This window comes from Triplophysa dalaica, chromosome 17 (genome assembly GCF_015846415.1).
Source record: "Triplophysa dalaica isolate WHDGS20190420 chromosome 17, ASM1584641v1, whole genome shotgun sequence".
Taxonomy (NCBI): Eukaryota; Metazoa; Chordata; class Actinopteri; order Cypriniformes; family Nemacheilidae; genus Triplophysa; species Triplophysa dalaica.
Window position 1 is genome coordinate 9,287,501 of NC_079558.1, and position 16,068 is coordinate 9,303,568.

A 16,068-nucleotide genomic window follows, 5' to 3' on the forward strand; every position below is an offset into this window, starting at 1 on the left:
ATATATTTTAAGAAAAGAAAGGTACCTTGTAGTCGTGCACCACGCGGTCTGCTACAGCTATATCCAGCATCTTCTTATACCACTCCTGGAGACGCTTGGGCTTGGGTATCCTCTGGTCTGCAGGGTGACAATGGAAGATGTAGTCATCTCCTTCACTAGGAGGACAGGCCCAGATGTGTCCTGTGGTAAACCTAAGAACACCCACAACAGTTGAAGTTCAGAAAGTAAGAAAACAAGAGTGGAAGCAATCTGTAGGATTAAATAAGAACAAAGGGGTGCATATACATCGACTTACCCTAGTTTTTTGGCATACTCCAGGTACCCTATAAGAATCTCATGGTATACTCCTGTTCTCAGACAGCGTGGCTGAAAAAAGTGCACACTGTCCAGGTAGGATATGTAAACCCGCCTATAGGGGAAGAAAAGGTCATGTCACTCATCGCACATCACATGCTGGTCTAAACAAATTTAAATTTGTTGACAAGTCAATGACAGGCAATGACAGGCAGAAAGGTTTGTCTAACCTTTGATTAGGGGGTGGACAGTCTGACCCATACTCTTGCACGTGCATCCCAAAGAAACAGACTTCAGCACCGTCAATATCCTCAAACGCAAATAAAGCTTTAGATCTGTATGGAAAAGACTCTGACATCTCTCCACTGTCCACAAACCTGGAAGAAGGAAAGGACATCTATTAAAATCCCAGCACACAAACAATGGGGAACCCTTCATTTCTTACAAAAAAAGATTATAATGAAATGCATAAAACCAAATATAAATGTAATCTAATAACTAGAGTTGCACCGATACTACATTTCTCCACCAATACCGATAATGTTTCTTAACTTTCTGGAACATCAAACTGGTGATGTCCCTTAAAATTTTCTATAGATGGATCACAAATTCACAGCATTTTCCGGATAAACAGTATATATTTTAAAATATTGGCTGATAACCGATAGTTAGAAAAACTGCTTTTATTGACCCATACCGATTATTGGCCGATATATCAGTGCATCTCTACTAATAACCGCAAATACATTTAACAAGAAAATGGCTTTGACTTAGAGGGGTTCAGAGCATTATATGTCTCACCTGGACTTCATTCCTGGTTTGACTTCCACCACTTTGTCTGAGACATGAACAACACGAACAGTGACCTCACCAGACTCTGGGTGATAATGTTGCTTTAGATAGTCATTAACTCGTCCTTCCAAATAGTTGCCTAGTTTGGTCTGTGGAAGCCCTAAAAAGTGCAACAGAAAATAGTAATTGATATTACTAATTAAATACAAATATACAATATGCAGTTATAAATAAACACCACATCAAAAGACATAAAGAACATTTTTTAAGTAAAATATAGTGCCACATACTTTTAGCAGCATATTTGTTCTCTTTTCTGTTTTTGTTGGACATCTTTAGACAGCCATCACATACAAATCTATAAGAGGGGGAAAGTAGTTTTAAAGGCAAGACATAGTTATGTTTGTGTTAGAAATAACCCAAACTGGACTTTAGTGCACTCACCCTAATGGCCAGATGGTTTCATTGTGCAAAACACAGATTTGATGCATCTTACGGCCGCAATCCATACATTCCACAAGTCTACCGGAGACAGAAAAACTCATTTACAATTTCATCAAGGACAAACCAGTATCAGTGGTGATGATGATTATGACAAATTATACTTACAGTTCAGGGTCAAGCGAGTCATTTTTCTTCTTCTCAAACTGCCCCTTGTTGATTGATCTAGAAATGTGAAAATTGAACCATTATTAAAATTAGAAGCTCTGAAATGCACTACGGACGAGCTCAAGTTTATTACATTGGACAGTTGTTCTTGAAAGCATCTAATACGATGCGCAACTATACCAGAAGTATGGGCACCATACCAAAAACAACACCAATATGCTGCGCATTTAATTTTAAGTCTATGAGCATTATTGAGGATTTGGTGCTCCCTCTGTTGCTAAAACAGATTGAACATTTCTGAGAAGGCTTTGCAATTGAAGTTGGAACATGCAGGGATTTGCTCTCATCATGCTTCAGTAAGGTTGGGCATTGATCCGGAGTGATGGGGCCTGGCACACAACTAGTGTTTCAAATCCTCCCAAAGATGTTCAATGAAGTTCAGGTCTGGGCTAGTGCAAGACTCCGTAAACCATTTGTTTATGAACCTCGCTATCTCAAATGAAATATCTACTGCACCAAATTTCTAATGGCAAAAATGTGTAGGCTTACTAGCAACAGGCGGAGCTGAAATAACCAAATGTGTTATTTAGAAATGGTTGTCCACATACTTTCAGCCATGTAGTGCATGCTCTACAATCTAGAATCTAAGCCGTTAAAATGTATTGATTTACATTTAGTTACATTTGTTTTTTTACTAATACATTAACTAATCTTAATGATGCAGTATGCTTAATTGTGTGTTATTAAAGATATGAAAAATCTGTGTGGAAAAATCAGAGTGAAATCTAAATATAAAAAAATAATGGGATGTTCGTTCTCAACAGACAAAAAAAGAGAAGATACAACATTGATAAATATTTATGTTGAATAACAATACGCTGATATTTACATTAAGCTTGATTTTGTTTTATCTGCCATTACCTTTCAAATGGCTACCAGGATAAAATATTTCTTTACATTTCTCCAAGTAAAAAATAATAATATCCACTTGTCAAACTTAATACAATAATAATGTTGGTTATCATAACCGTAACACATACAAAAATAACTTGATCATTGTCTAATTATCTATTATGAATAAAAAGTTGATAAGAGAGGATGTTTTGCAAAAAAAATAGAAGCCACGATATGAAATTGATATTTTTAGGCAGTTACGGTAATGACATTTTTAACTTGACATTTGACATTTGACATTTTAATTATTTTCATGTGTCTACACATGACATGGCTTGTTTTTAATACCTAAAGGGGCAATATTAAGTATCTAATCAAATTGTGTTTGACATCTTAGAAGCCAAGATTTCGTGAGAATCGTTCAAAACTTTATTATTCTCTTAGTACTACTAGAAAAAGCTCCAATAATGCAAAATACTGTTAAAGAAGAATCACTTACGTTTGGGGTTGAGATGGGTCATCTCCCAAGGACACACTATCACCCTGGATCTCGTTGAAACACTTCTCACAGAAGTGGTACCTGTCAGCAAGAAGCCCATATTTTGGTGAACTACACCATGCGGCAACACCACAGCCAATCACAGAGCGGCAACGAGGAGGTAACCACCAATCAGTGCAGGACAGGGCAGGCAGGCCAAAAGGGAAGCGCAGGACAGAGTCGTCGCCAGAGGAGCCAATCATGATGCAGGGGATTTTTGAGTAGGGATTTTGAGAAGGGAGGGGTTTAGGTGCAGATGATTGGTCAGATGAAAGCAGGCGGCAGCAGACAAGACAAATGTCAAAGTACAGGGGAGAAGAAAGGGGTTGACGTGAAGAAAAACATTAAGACAAGACAGAAATGAGTTGAATAATGAGGGAGAAAACACAACAGAGACAAGCAGAAAGCCAAAGCAAAGCACAGATTAGCATTTACATGTATAATGAGAAAAATCATTATAGCAAAACAGGAGCAGAATCAATTGCAGGGAAGGGGGTGGGGGGGACTTATGGACACATGGGAACATTAAACATGAGCAAAAGATTGCAGCCACAATGTTAAGCAGACACAGGCATTTTAAAGGTACGTATTAAAATGAGTGGAATTACTTTATATGACACTAAAATTGCCCCCTATAAAGCAGTAACATTGTTAAAAGGTCAACTTTATACAATATATTAATTAATCATTTCTTGTATAGATTTATTGATCTTTTACGTTTGATGGTAAATGTGTGTTTATTAAAATCAGATACGGCGTGTGAACTGAATAACAAACATTCAATGACAACCATGAAAAATTAACAATGGGTTTTGAAAAAAATATTTTACAAGAAATAATGATAAATTAAATTATCAGATATAATGCTAAGGGTCATAAAATGGGGAAAATGTGTCACATAAAATTAAAATGACTCCTGTTTTAGGTCTAAGAAACCTTGACAAGGAGATGGACTTAAAAAGATTTTGCACCCTTTAAAGGATCACATGTTTTGAAAACATTTATAGGTAAACACTTTAAAATGCCAGATCTTGTAAACATACAGGATATTATAATGGCTAAAGCCTGATTGGTGGAATAACAAAGCAAGCTTATCAACCACATTGCAACTGTCAGTTCACTTTATGAAGCTAAATGTATTGAAAAAAACATGAATTAAGCTCCACAAGCATATTGTCACTCCAAATTTTATATTCATTTTTCATAAAGCACTACTACTGGTCACACGTTATCCCTGTCTGTGGGTTTAGCATTTAACCCTAGAAACCAATGAATAATAACAACAGCGATGTTATTTAAACAATAATAAAGTTTTAATTGCCGTTGGTCCTTCAGATTATATTTGCAGACGATTCCGGTAATATTGGTCCTAGTCATATACTCTTACCTGTTCTGATAACTAAAGTAAGCAGCATCTCGTGGTATAGTGCACAGCTGCTTTCCATAGCAACACAGAGTTTGAGGAGAAAACTCAAGCTGTAAGACAACAAGATCACAAGAAATTAGACAGCATTACGCTGAGGGAAAAAATAGAGAAAGGCAAAACACACAATTAAAATGTAATATGTTATAGAAAAGTTGTGTTATGTCTAACTTGACAAAATGAAATTGTCAAAACTATGCTATCAACTTCAAACTGCTTCAGTTTTCTTATTTGCAGCGACATTGCTTGCACAACTGACAACAAAGCAGTCAAAGCAGGCAAGAAAACTCGACTGTGGCAACAGGAGCCGTAAGAAAAACAAAAAAAATCATTACCACATTAGCCACAAGCCAATGCTCTCATTCATTCTGTCTAGAAACAAACACGCAGGTCTAGGGGCAGCAGTATTGACTCACAAGACAGACACCATCTTAAAACTCTACTGCATGTTTTACCTTCCTCCCACAGCAGTAGCCGAGGCTTTGCATGACTGGATCGATCTCCTGCTCAAAAACTTCAGCCAGCTTGGAGCAGTACTTGTAGACTCGTGACGTTTTGCGGTTATAGAGCCAGGCGTTGTTGAACATTTGCCAGATGTCGTCCACATACTGCCACGGCTCCTGATACTGGCCTGTGTCGAGCTTCCGTTTGATCGTTGACAAGTCCATTGGATTCTTGACTATGTCAAAATAGTCCTGCAATTCGTCAAAAGTAAGGTTAACAAAGGATATTTCGTGCCAGTGCCACTTAGTTAACAGTGGATGAATTAGTGATGGTATGTATTTATGGTATTCATGTTTAACCACAAAACGGCACGTACTGGAATTCCCAGCAGTGAAGGATCAACAGGTTGACGGAAGGGCAGAGATTCAGGGTCCTGGCGGTAAAGAGACTCCAGTGTTGGCATCAGGGCCTGTCTCAGCTCCTCTGGTTTAAAAACTGAAGAGAAATAGACAAACATGTAACACTAAATATTAAGCACACTTACTCTAAACCAGTCGTCTCCAAAATGTGGGTTGCACAAAATATTTGTAAATGAGCCTTTTCTTAGTGCGATTGGTTAGTAAGTGCTTGGCTAGGTTGATGTTAGTCATTCACAAATTGCTCTATTTGGTTTTGTTGTTAAATAAATAAATATTATGACAATACCTTATGGTATTTATTACATTTTATAGGGTTGCTTGTCAATCATCATACGTGTGCAGTACATCTGCAATTCATCTAACAGCACAATGGGTGGCACTAGAATCAAGGGGTTTGATCATACTTTTCTTTTTGTTGACTCCAGACACCGAGCTGGGGGTAACCGCTGGCCCTGAACCCTCCTCCTCTTTTTTCGGCTCAATTTTCAGCTCTGGCTTTTTATCTTCTCCGGCCGGAGCAGATGATGTCTCCATTGGCATACTTTTACAATTATCACTCAATGGCTCTTCTTTCTTTATCTGACAGGCCACAGAGAAAGCAGTCAACTCGTATAGTCGTTGTTATTAAAACTGAATAAATGTTCAATATGTTGAGTAAATCAATGAATGAAAAAGTAAAACACAGAAATGGGATGCTTAATACACAGCATACTAAATAACCATTTAACATTAAATATTTTTAAACTTCCTACCTCAAACTTTTTCTCTGTTTTAATGTCTTCCTGCTTTAACATTTTCCCTCCCATCATGTCATCATCATCATCATCTTCCTCTTCTTTATGTTTGGGCTCCTGGCTGGCTGTGGTGTCACTGGGACCCTGCTGGAATGAAGCATCTGTACTGCTGACAGAGGCAGGGGTCGCAGCCTTGCCATCTAATGCTAAAGAACCTTTATGAGACAACTGAAATAAAAGGCAATGCATGTAAAAACAAGTAAAAAAACTAAACAATGGCTGTACCCGTTGACTTCTATTGTATCGACATAAAAACCAATGCAAGTCAATGGGTCGCGGTGTTGTTCGGATACCAACATTCTACAAGATTTCTCCTTTTATCTTCTGCACAAGAAAGTAAGTATGTTTGAAATGACAAGAGGGTGATTAAACAATATCTGAATTCTCATTTTTGGGTTAATTATCACCAAGTATACAGAAATATTATGAAAGGAATGCTCACTGGAGTGCGAGGATGCTGGCCAGAGTTTGGTGTCGAGCGGCCACTCTGAGACACCGTGGTTGGAGTTCCTCCCAATGAGTGCTGCTGAAGCTGCATGGCATTGTCAGAACCGGTGGACGAATGTGACTCCTGCTGACTGCCGGTCGTGGCTAACTGGGGTACGCCGGGGGTGTGTGGCTGGGGCGTCAGGGAGCCTGGCATGCCTGAAGGCGGCGTGAGGTGGGGCGTGGGTGTGCGGCTCCGTGCCGGGGACGGAGAATTCTGCCGGACGGGTGTGCAGTGCGGGTGGCTGATGGACTGCGATGGTGTGGATGGAGCATGGACCCCACCCATGCTGTTCTGACCCAGAGAACACACCGAGGCTCCACTGCCGGCCACTCCAGCAGACCCAGTCTGGGCTAAAGGACTGCCAGCAGGCAGAGATGACATGGTAGACATTTGCCCCTGCTTGACAGATTGAAGACAAATAAATGGTCATGGATTTGATTGACATCACAGCATGCATCATATGTGAGTGATGTAGCTTACTTGAGTAATGCCACTATCATTTCCCTGGTGTGCCATCTCAACAGATCCAGGACCGCGAACAGGACTGGAACCTGGGAACTGTCCAGTAGGCATGTACTGATTCTGCATCTGTGTAACATTCGGCTGTGGCATCCTCCCAGTGCCCATGTTCACCTGAAACAGTTGAAACAATCAGAAACATGCTCACAGATTTCACTTTCTGCACTGCGAACACACACAAAACACACTGACCTGGTTAAGAGGTGTACTAAGTTGAAGAGGTGGTGTAGATCTCTGGCTCATGTTTTGCATACCCATATGGTTGAATGGATTCATCCCTACAAAGCACAGAAATTGTTTTTATCGTTTGATCGGGGTGGCACGAGATATTAACATATGATAGAAAAATACAAACCAGCAGCATTCTGCATCCTGTTCATCATTTGGTTTGATCCTGTAGGCCTCACCATGGAAGGATCTGAGAGAGGACCATCTAATTAAAACAGAAAGAAATAATCAAGACACTCCAAATACCTCTTTAAAAAAAATTGAGAACAACAAAAACAATCACTGTTTTCATCTTTTGAGATTCAGTACTCACTAGGTGGCAGTCCTGTGGGTGCCCCTGGCTGACCCATCCCAGCAGGACCTTGCTGCAGGCCAGTGGGAGACATTCCAGGCTGTGTGGGCATTATGCCCTGCTTCTGTAACCGTGTCCTTCGTTTCTCTTCAAGCTCCTTTTGGATCTTGTAGATCTTCTCAGCAAGCAGGTGGTAATACTCCGCCTAAAATGTATGATGCGGCATTTAAAACTGTCAATATGAAGATAAAAAATATATCTTGATTAAACAGAAGGAAAGTATTCTCACCCTGCTGTTAGCAGACTCATACATATCCCCCTCAACTTTACGTGCGTAGGCAACTAGATTCTCCATGCGCCGGTCCTTCAGTGCAGCTGGGTCTGGAGTTGGAAAAATGGCCTGGACTCTGAAAGAAGGAACAAAGCACAAGGAAATTATAAATAACTGTGTTTGATCAATTGGATGCACGTCCTTTCAACCAACAATGGTAAATTTAGCTTTTTCAGGCATGTTTTTTTACAAAGAATATATGACTTACAGTTTGTGCACCAGGTGGTTGCGCAGATCCTGGGTGATGTCCTCGTGCCAGCTCTTCCTCATGCCAACACTGGCAGGTGGGTTGGCCACAGGCATAGACCCCAAAGGATTGTCATTCATCAAACTGGGAAAGGAAGAGTGATAATTGTACAAATGGAGAAAGGTTCCCACTTGTCTCCAACTTGTAGTAAATTAACGTAACAGCTACAGCTTCAGCTATGAAGAGACTGCTTACCTCTGAGAGCTCAGATGTAACATTGCGTCCTGCAGGAGGCTTGACTGCTGAATCTGAGATGGACTGACCGCTGCCCCATTTACTCCAATGGGATTCGATCCTGATACAAGATGAGAAAACATTATTTTACTGAGTTTGAGAAATAACTAACACAACATACCTTAAAATGAAATCACACTTTTGTGTGATTGTGGTATTGAATAGTGATGCTTCGGTCATTACCCATGGTGTTCAGTGTCCGTGATGATTGCGGAACAGCCTGGGTGGGGGCCTGGTTTCCCTGGTATGTGAGTCCCAGAGCTGCGTAAGCTCGCTCAATGGAGCTGGGGTCAATCTGCCCAGGAGTGTTGAGATTGGGGGCACTGGGTGGGCCACCGGTCACGTTACCCAAAGCATTACTTAATCCTACACCTGCAGAGCTCAAGAGACCTGAGATGAACAATAAAGCGGAATTAAACCAAATTAGGCATGACTTTCAATACAACAGGAAAGTAAAGATAGTAATACAATTGTTTAAAGGTCTGTAGCAAAATAGTTAAAAATGAAAACATTGATAAAAAGGTTTAAAGATGTATATTCATCATTTATTCACCCTCATGTCATTCAAAACCAGTGTACCAGTATACAAAACACAATTTTTTTTGAAGAACGTTGCATACCACACAACATTGACCCACATTGTCTTTCATTTTATGGTAACGAAAGCTTACACATTTCTCAAAATATCTTCTTTTGTGTCCCACAGAAGAAAAAGATTACGCAGAAATTGAATGGCATAATACATTTTTTGGGTCAATTTCCCCTTCATTACACGAATAACATCATTAATTTACATACAACCTTCAATGATTAAATAAATGAGTGATATGCGTAAATCTTTATCTTTGGTAAGAATACACACACTTACTCTGCTGATTCCTCTTGTCACCTGCATTCTTCAAAGGCAAACACACAGGACAGTCGTGCCGCGTACAGTTCTTCCAGTGAGAGATTATCTGTCTGGATGAGGCACAGTGTGCAACTGAAATACAGAGTAACAGTAAGAAAAGAGAACAAACCCAGCATTGGTAATAGTTGATTGGCAGAGCAACAAAATGGTTCATACACTTACCTTGACAAGACTTGCCAGCCTGGCAGTGCGTCATGTGGTTGAGGACGTTCTTCATGGTACGACAGTGGGGCAGGTTGCACTGCCGTACCTCCCCGTTGGCTTGCTCTCGTCGCTGGCACTTGTGGGCGTGGAGTAGAAGCACCAGCTGCTGCTGTATGAGTTTGCGTTTTTCTGGGTCGGCTGCGGGAGGCACACCACCCACTGCTCCCGTGGTCACCGCTGAGGCAGCTGCTCCAGGCCCGAGAGTTCCTTGGGTGTTGGGCAGCATGCCGGATGCTCCTGCGACTCCAGCAGATCCTGCAGGGGAAGGCTGAGATGCCTGCAGTAGAGATGGAGTTTACAGTGAACATACAGTGAACATGACAAATGCTTCTTTTCAAATTGCATAGCTTCATGCTAAATATCTCAAAGAGGAGATTCATTACGAACCATGCCAGGTTTGCCTTGCATAGGCTGAGGTTTCTTTTCAAGGTTAAACTGAGCCGAACTGTTGGGCAGACCTGGTTTGTTCTGGAGCTGAGGGGCCAGCCCTGCAACACCAAGACCCTGACTGGCAGGCTGACCGTATGGGCCTCCATAGGGGCCTGAACCTGTATTCATCCCCATCTGTTACAAATACGAAGAGGAAAATAAGAACGCTTTTCAGACACATAAAACATTTCTACAGATGGCACAAATTTACCTTGTTCATCGCTCCGGGCTGCTGAGCCCTCAGTCCACCCTGACCACCCGTGGTCTGGTGCTGCTGAAGAGCCTCTGCTAACAGGTTACCGTTGCCGCCCATGCCCGGATTATGTTGTCCCATTCTGGGCGAACCGTTCATTATCTGCATGCTTTGCTGCTGGGGAGAGGGCCCTCCCGCCTGTTGCTGTCCATTTCCTTTCTGAGGTCCGAGCATATTTCTGTTCATATTGCCCACCATCCCTGCCATCTGCTGCTGCATAAGTGTGGCCTGTTGAGGGGAAAGATGTTGCTGCCCTTGTGTACCCATGCCCTGGGGACCTGGAGAACCCTTCACGTTTCCAAAAATTGAGGTTCCCGCTGGGCTGCCCATTGCTCCCTGCTGCTGCGCTCCAGGTGTGGATACATGCCGGAGGAGTTCTGAGAGCTGCTGGTGCTTGGCCGCTGCATCCTGGCCGCTGGGCATGACTCCTCCAACGGCCCCGCCCCCACCACCCAAACTGGTGTGAAGCTGACTGAGGTCTCCTCCATTCAAGTCCGCCGTACTAATAAGCTCATCAGGGAGGTCTTGCTCCAAGTCAAACAGCGAGCCGAAGTCTACAGTAAGCAGAAAAAAGGGAATTTAGGTGAGGGGTTTATGATGAGAATTAAAGAGAACGTAGAAAGTAGGTATTACTTGATGGTCTAGAGCAGGGTTCCTCAACTCTTACCCTGGAGGTCCGGAGCACTGCAGAGTTTAGCTCCAGCCCTGATCAAACACACCTGAGCAAGCTAATCAAGGTGTTCAGGATCAGTAGAAAATCAGAGGTAGGCAAGTTTGATCATGGTTGGAGCTAAACTATGCAGTGCTCCGGACCTCCAGGGTAAGAGTTGAGGAACCCTGGTCTAGAGGTTCAAGGTCAGTCTTTGACATCAGGAGATAAGCAATTATTAATCAAAAAATCATTACTATTTTTACTTCACTTTCATACATATCAAACATGGATATTTTTATGACTGTTGATTGGTTTACCTCCGATGGGATACCGGAATTAGCCAATGAGAGCAAACAAGCTTCACCAACCTGATATTGCGTGGTTTTATAACTGAAAATGGAAGCCACATGTCACAAAATTGGCATGTGAAAAAAGACGGACTTCTACAATTATGAAAGAGAGTACAAATGCATGTATAAAGTCCTGTAATTTTTATCCTAATATTGCCAATCATCCAAAACTTGTGTGATTTTCTGATACATTTCTTGTCTGGGGAACAAGAAAGTCTTGTTTTGGCTTACTAAAATGTAACCTTAAAAAACTTTTCTGTTTATTGAAATCAAATATCGGCCTAAAATGTATTGGAAAAACTTAACTAAAGTAAAAATGGAAATGTTGCCTTAAAAAAAAGTTAACTTTGAAGCACTATGAATATAATAATAAACTATAATTTATTTTCCTACATATGATCTTTTTAAACCAATAAATTATAATATGACCAAAGCATATACCAAAATTGCTAAACATTATCTAAAATTAAAACAAAAACTAAATATCTTAATACAAAAGCCAATAAAAAAATATATAAAACTAACATTAACACTATAATAACTCTGTTTGCACTGTGAAAATGTTACTACTTTAATTTTGTGCATATTTACGGTTATATTAAGAAAAGCAGATGTGTGTAATGGCAAATCATCAATTATGTGTTTTCATAGAAGAGAATAATAATGTTAAAAATAAACTCTCCTTATTTCTGAGGTCTCCTCACTGTTTTAAACTCTGAAAATCTAGCATCTAGCTTCCAGGGAGCTTTTAATAGCGATTCACCATTCAGTGTGAGGCCAAAAGACCACTGTGAACACTTTAAAACAATGCTGTGGAAATGATGTTTGTTGTGTTTGTCTCCTGTGCATCTCAAAACTGGTAGCAGTGTAAAATGGAGGGGCTGCATCCTTTTATCCCTCTGTCAATCAATCTATCAAAATGAAGTACCAAACACTCTCACAGTCACATTTTCAATATAACTGACAGTTTATTAAGGGATACCATAATGCCAGCTGTTGCTTAACAGCTAGACTGAAATGACATGAGTAGGCCTACATGTAAATCATCATACAAAGTGTTGACATATTTACTACTAAAATGTTTGTAAATGCAGATGATAACATTTGCAGACAAAAAGCTATTCTCCAATTCAATGCACAGAAAATTGACTCACACGGACATATTGGCTACTGTAAATCAGCTACAAAGTGTGAAAACTAACCAGTCAACAACATTTAACATCCTCTACTTGAATAATATTACTACATCCTCTGGTCCTTTCTGTCAAAAATGTACAGTAGAAATATTTTATATACTCAAGAAAATTCTGCTGCTCTTGAAATAAGGTGCTTCAGATGATGTGGGGACCACACATGCACTCCTCATACAAAACAATTGGATGCTGAACGAGTTATACACCAACCTATCTGTAATGTGTTATGATTTGTAATTCACGAATTTGTGTAAATTGAAAAAAAATGTATAGGGATAAAATCTAATTTGAAGAACAAAAGGTCGAAAACACAACAATACATCAACAAAGGACCGTACTTCGCCTTTGAAGAACACATCAGTCTCTGCATTTAACAAGAGCCCCTTAACAAGCAACCTTTACTAAACAATAAAACATTTAGCCTACATAATTATAACTCGCATCACTTCGACTTTATATGAGTTTAATGATTTGTTTTTAGGAGACAGACTCGTCAGATGTGTTATGGCTAAACAATGGAAATCAAGATCCGAGAAAAAAAATGACCGACACACGAAGGGCTATTTGAGCCAACAAGCTAACTCAAGACAAGTAACGTTACGTTTTATATTCTCTAAAACACGCAAACGTGACGTCGCTTTTATTTACATTATATAAATAGAGTTTAAAAAATCGTATAAACTCTGCTTAATCTATGAATAAACCTCCACACTTTACATTAATGGGGAATGGATTGATACGCATCTAGCTAACGTTAACAATGGCAGAGAGAAGAGTTGTGCGGGCCTTCAGCATCAGTCTGTTATTAGCTGACCAGCTAGCTAACAAAAATTAATCACATTTATTAATGATAAAAAAAGGGCAGGACACATTGAGAAAAACACAATGAGGTATTAAAAGGCCGAAGTTTGTGCTCGTTGCACACGAGCAGTTAGAAAAAAACAATTGTATTTAAGAACAGTCAGAAAGTTTTGAAGTTGATTGAGTCACAGTCGGGCAGTCGAGCTAATTAATGTGAATCGTTATCAAAAATTGGTCAAAATAATCTTGATCTAATGCTTAAATCTCATTTTAGGGAGTAATTTTAATTTTTCAATTGCAAAAAGGTCCATTTCCACTATTATATAGAAGAGGTCCAAAGTGTTTAGAAGCAAAATAGAAAACGAAACAAGCGTTTCACGGTAACGTTTGACTTCACTTTTATTTTCATCTTCGATCAAGTTTAACCTTAAATGCACCGTGTTTTACTCCCAGCCACACGTTATACATTTACACAAGATGACACCAAGCACAATCACTGTTTGAAGGAAAAGCGTGTGTAGTCCACCGATGTGAGTGAATCCCATCTAAGCGACGCGAGAAACGCTAATGCTAACTATTAGCCGCTTTCGCGCGAGCTGGAATGACAAGCTAAAGCTAGTTCTCGTGCAGATCCGACGACGTTAGCATCCCCAAACTAGCCTAGGCTCGCTAGCCTGTGACAAAATAAAAACAAATTTTGCACTTCTAGACTTGGGTGTGCACGAGCATATACAGAACGCTCAAAAACATATGAATCAAATAGATCGGGCGCGTGAGAAATGAAAAGATTTTGTAATATTTACCGTTTCCATCGCTGGCTGAAGCTGAGAGCGCCGGTGAGGATAGTTTAGGCCTCTTGGCTGAAGGCGGGCCAGAGTCCAGGACGTTCTCGGCCATATTTTTGAACGAATTAAAATATATTTTCCCAGAGATAGGCGCCTAAGCCTATTTGTAATCCTCGGTTTTAAAAATAACGCTTTTAAAAATATGACTTTTCCCCCTCCTTTTTAGGGACGAAGGGGGGGAAAGTCCCGTGTACAAAATACTCCTCTTTCCTGGGTTCGCCTCTCGATTTCAGCTTCGGCGTATCAACCCCCCTCCCAGCCCGATTTTTGTTCTTTATACAATTCTGCAAGCGGAGGAGGAGGTAGGGGGAGTCGGCTCGGCAAGAAAGGATAGAAAGACACTTGCAGCAGCTCTACAGGAACTCATCTGGTCCCATGTAATAGTTGACCGATCGTGTATTTAAAATAATTTGCCTGCTTGCCGTGTTTTCTCGAGTCGGGTTGGATGGCAGATGATCGTAGGTTCTTTTTGAAACCAAAGGGAAATAAATGTTTTATTTTGAGGTACTCGTTCAATATCACGTTTAAAATTATATACATAATTAAAAAAAATGTTTTTACTTAGTATTGTGTAACTTCAAACTCTTAAGTACAATAAAGACCGGAAACATTCCAATGTTCATATTGATATAATTTTACATCTGTCCAATCAAACATAAGCCTACACTAGATTTACATGAATGGACTCAAGAAAATTGTTAGCTGCAACAACATTTAAGTAAGTACGTATTTAAATAAAACTATGGTTGGGAATGAAAATAAATTCCAATTCTGGAAACGGATCCTTAAGGTAAGGAATATGCTTACTTTAGTTGATAAAAAATTAAAATATTAATTCCTGTGTGCACATAAATTTGAATTGTGTAAATGTGGTTAGCCCTTGGCATCTCATTCAAATTAAACACATTTTTACTTTAGTAACCATAGTTAATATACTTCCACCACAAATTTACCATGGTTTCATTATAGTTACTATAGTTTAACAATGATATTTGTAGTTAAACAAGGGTAATGCATTACAAGTTGTAATAATTACGACAAAACATGGTTTGTCACACTTACTATAGTTATACATTGCAATTGTTATACATTAGCTAATGTCACTTTAACTTTATTGTTAAAATGCTGATATAAATAAATATTTTAAAATAAGCAGTCAATACGCAGGCTAAATAGCATACATGTGAATTGAAGTGAACTATTTGTTAGATATGGTGACCCCTACCTGAAATGTGACCTCTGCATTTAACCTATCCAGAGAGTAGTGAACACATGCACAGCAAGTTGTGAACACACGTACACCCTGAGCAGTGGGCAGCTACTGCAGCACCCGGGGAGCAAGTAGGGTTTTTTATGGTCTTCTTTAATTTTTTTAATAATTTACTTTGATTTGCTGTTTTATGAATTCCACAGTGTAAAATACACATACTTATGAGTTGATTGAAAGTATTTTTTTACATACAGTATGGATGCAACATTCTGCTTCGGCCTATTTTTACAAAAGTATAATAACTTTATATCAGCCAACTGAACTTGTTCATTTCAGGTGATAAATTGTGATGGATGGCTGTTAACACATTGCTAGAGTCTTTGCAATTCACTGTGAGGTTTTGTGCATTCCCAAGTGCCTTTAACATATGCGTTTCACATATTATTAAAGGTAAACTCCACCCAAGAGATTTTTCAATTTAGAGGAGCCTCATGCTGTCCTTTGGCCACAGTAGAGTCATCATCCGACTTTACAACAGACACTGAAAAAGAAACCATCCTTGCAATAAATGTCCAAATAATTATATGTGGTGTGAGGGATGCCCTTTCATCTGAAAACAAATCTGTAAGCAGGAGTTAGTCAATTTTGAGTCAGATTTATTATTCACAAGCAG

The 16,068-nt window shown here is 39.7% G+C and overlaps 1 protein-coding gene across 3 annotated transcripts in view; it reads right to left on the bottom strand.

Annotated features, from left to right (window-relative positions):
• ep300a (E1A binding protein p300 a) overlaps positions 1 to 14,540 on the bottom strand; it is a 20,573-nt gene extending 6,033 nt beyond the window's left edge. Inside the window, exons 1-28 of one of the 3 annotated variants that reach the window (XM_056770528.1) lie at positions 14,144 to 14,207; positions 11,314 to 11,386; positions 10,303 to 10,898; positions 10,050 to 10,226; positions 9,621 to 9,939; positions 9,417 to 9,530; positions 8,732 to 8,938; positions 8,510 to 8,609; positions 8,276 to 8,398; positions 8,026 to 8,143; positions 7,758 to 7,941; positions 7,572 to 7,649; positions 7,409 to 7,494; positions 7,178 to 7,330; positions 6,650 to 7,096; positions 6,166 to 6,375; positions 5,818 to 5,992; positions 5,371 to 5,489; positions 5,006 to 5,245; positions 4,515 to 4,603; positions 3,089 to 3,169; positions 1,696 to 1,752; positions 1,531 to 1,608; positions 1,377 to 1,444; positions 1,096 to 1,246; positions 525 to 671; positions 296 to 409; positions 26 to 191 (exon numbers count right to left, since the gene is read on the bottom strand). In XM_056770528.1, the coding sequence (XP_056626506.1) occupies positions 26 to 191; positions 296 to 409; positions 525 to 671; positions 1,096 to 1,246; positions 1,377 to 1,444; positions 1,531 to 1,608; positions 1,696 to 1,752; positions 3,089 to 3,169; positions 4,515 to 4,603; positions 5,006 to 5,245; positions 5,371 to 5,489; positions 5,818 to 5,992; positions 6,166 to 6,375; positions 6,650 to 7,096; positions 7,178 to 7,330; positions 7,409 to 7,494; positions 7,572 to 7,649; positions 7,758 to 7,941; positions 8,026 to 8,143; positions 8,276 to 8,398; positions 8,510 to 8,609; positions 8,732 to 8,938; positions 9,417 to 9,530; positions 9,621 to 9,939; positions 10,050 to 10,226; positions 10,303 to 10,767 (4,266 nt within the window). In that variant the 5' untranslated portion in view covers positions 10,768 to 10,898; positions 11,314 to 11,386; positions 14,144 to 14,207. Of the gene's footprint in view, positions 1 to 25; positions 192 to 295; positions 410 to 524; positions 672 to 1,095; positions 1,247 to 1,376; positions 1,445 to 1,530; positions 1,609 to 1,695; positions 1,753 to 3,088; positions 3,170 to 4,514; positions 4,604 to 5,005; positions 5,246 to 5,370; positions 5,490 to 5,817; positions 5,993 to 6,165; positions 6,376 to 6,649; positions 7,097 to 7,177; positions 7,331 to 7,408; positions 7,495 to 7,571; positions 7,650 to 7,757; positions 7,942 to 8,025; positions 8,144 to 8,275; positions 8,399 to 8,509; positions 8,610 to 8,731; positions 8,939 to 9,416; positions 9,531 to 9,620; positions 9,940 to 10,049; positions 10,227 to 10,302; positions 10,899 to 11,313; positions 11,387 to 14,143 lie in introns of all 3 variants that reach the window. The other 2 variants (XM_056770527.1, XM_056770526.1) reach the window with 2 other exon arrangements.
• Positions 14,541 to 16,068: the final 1,528 nt, after the last annotated feature.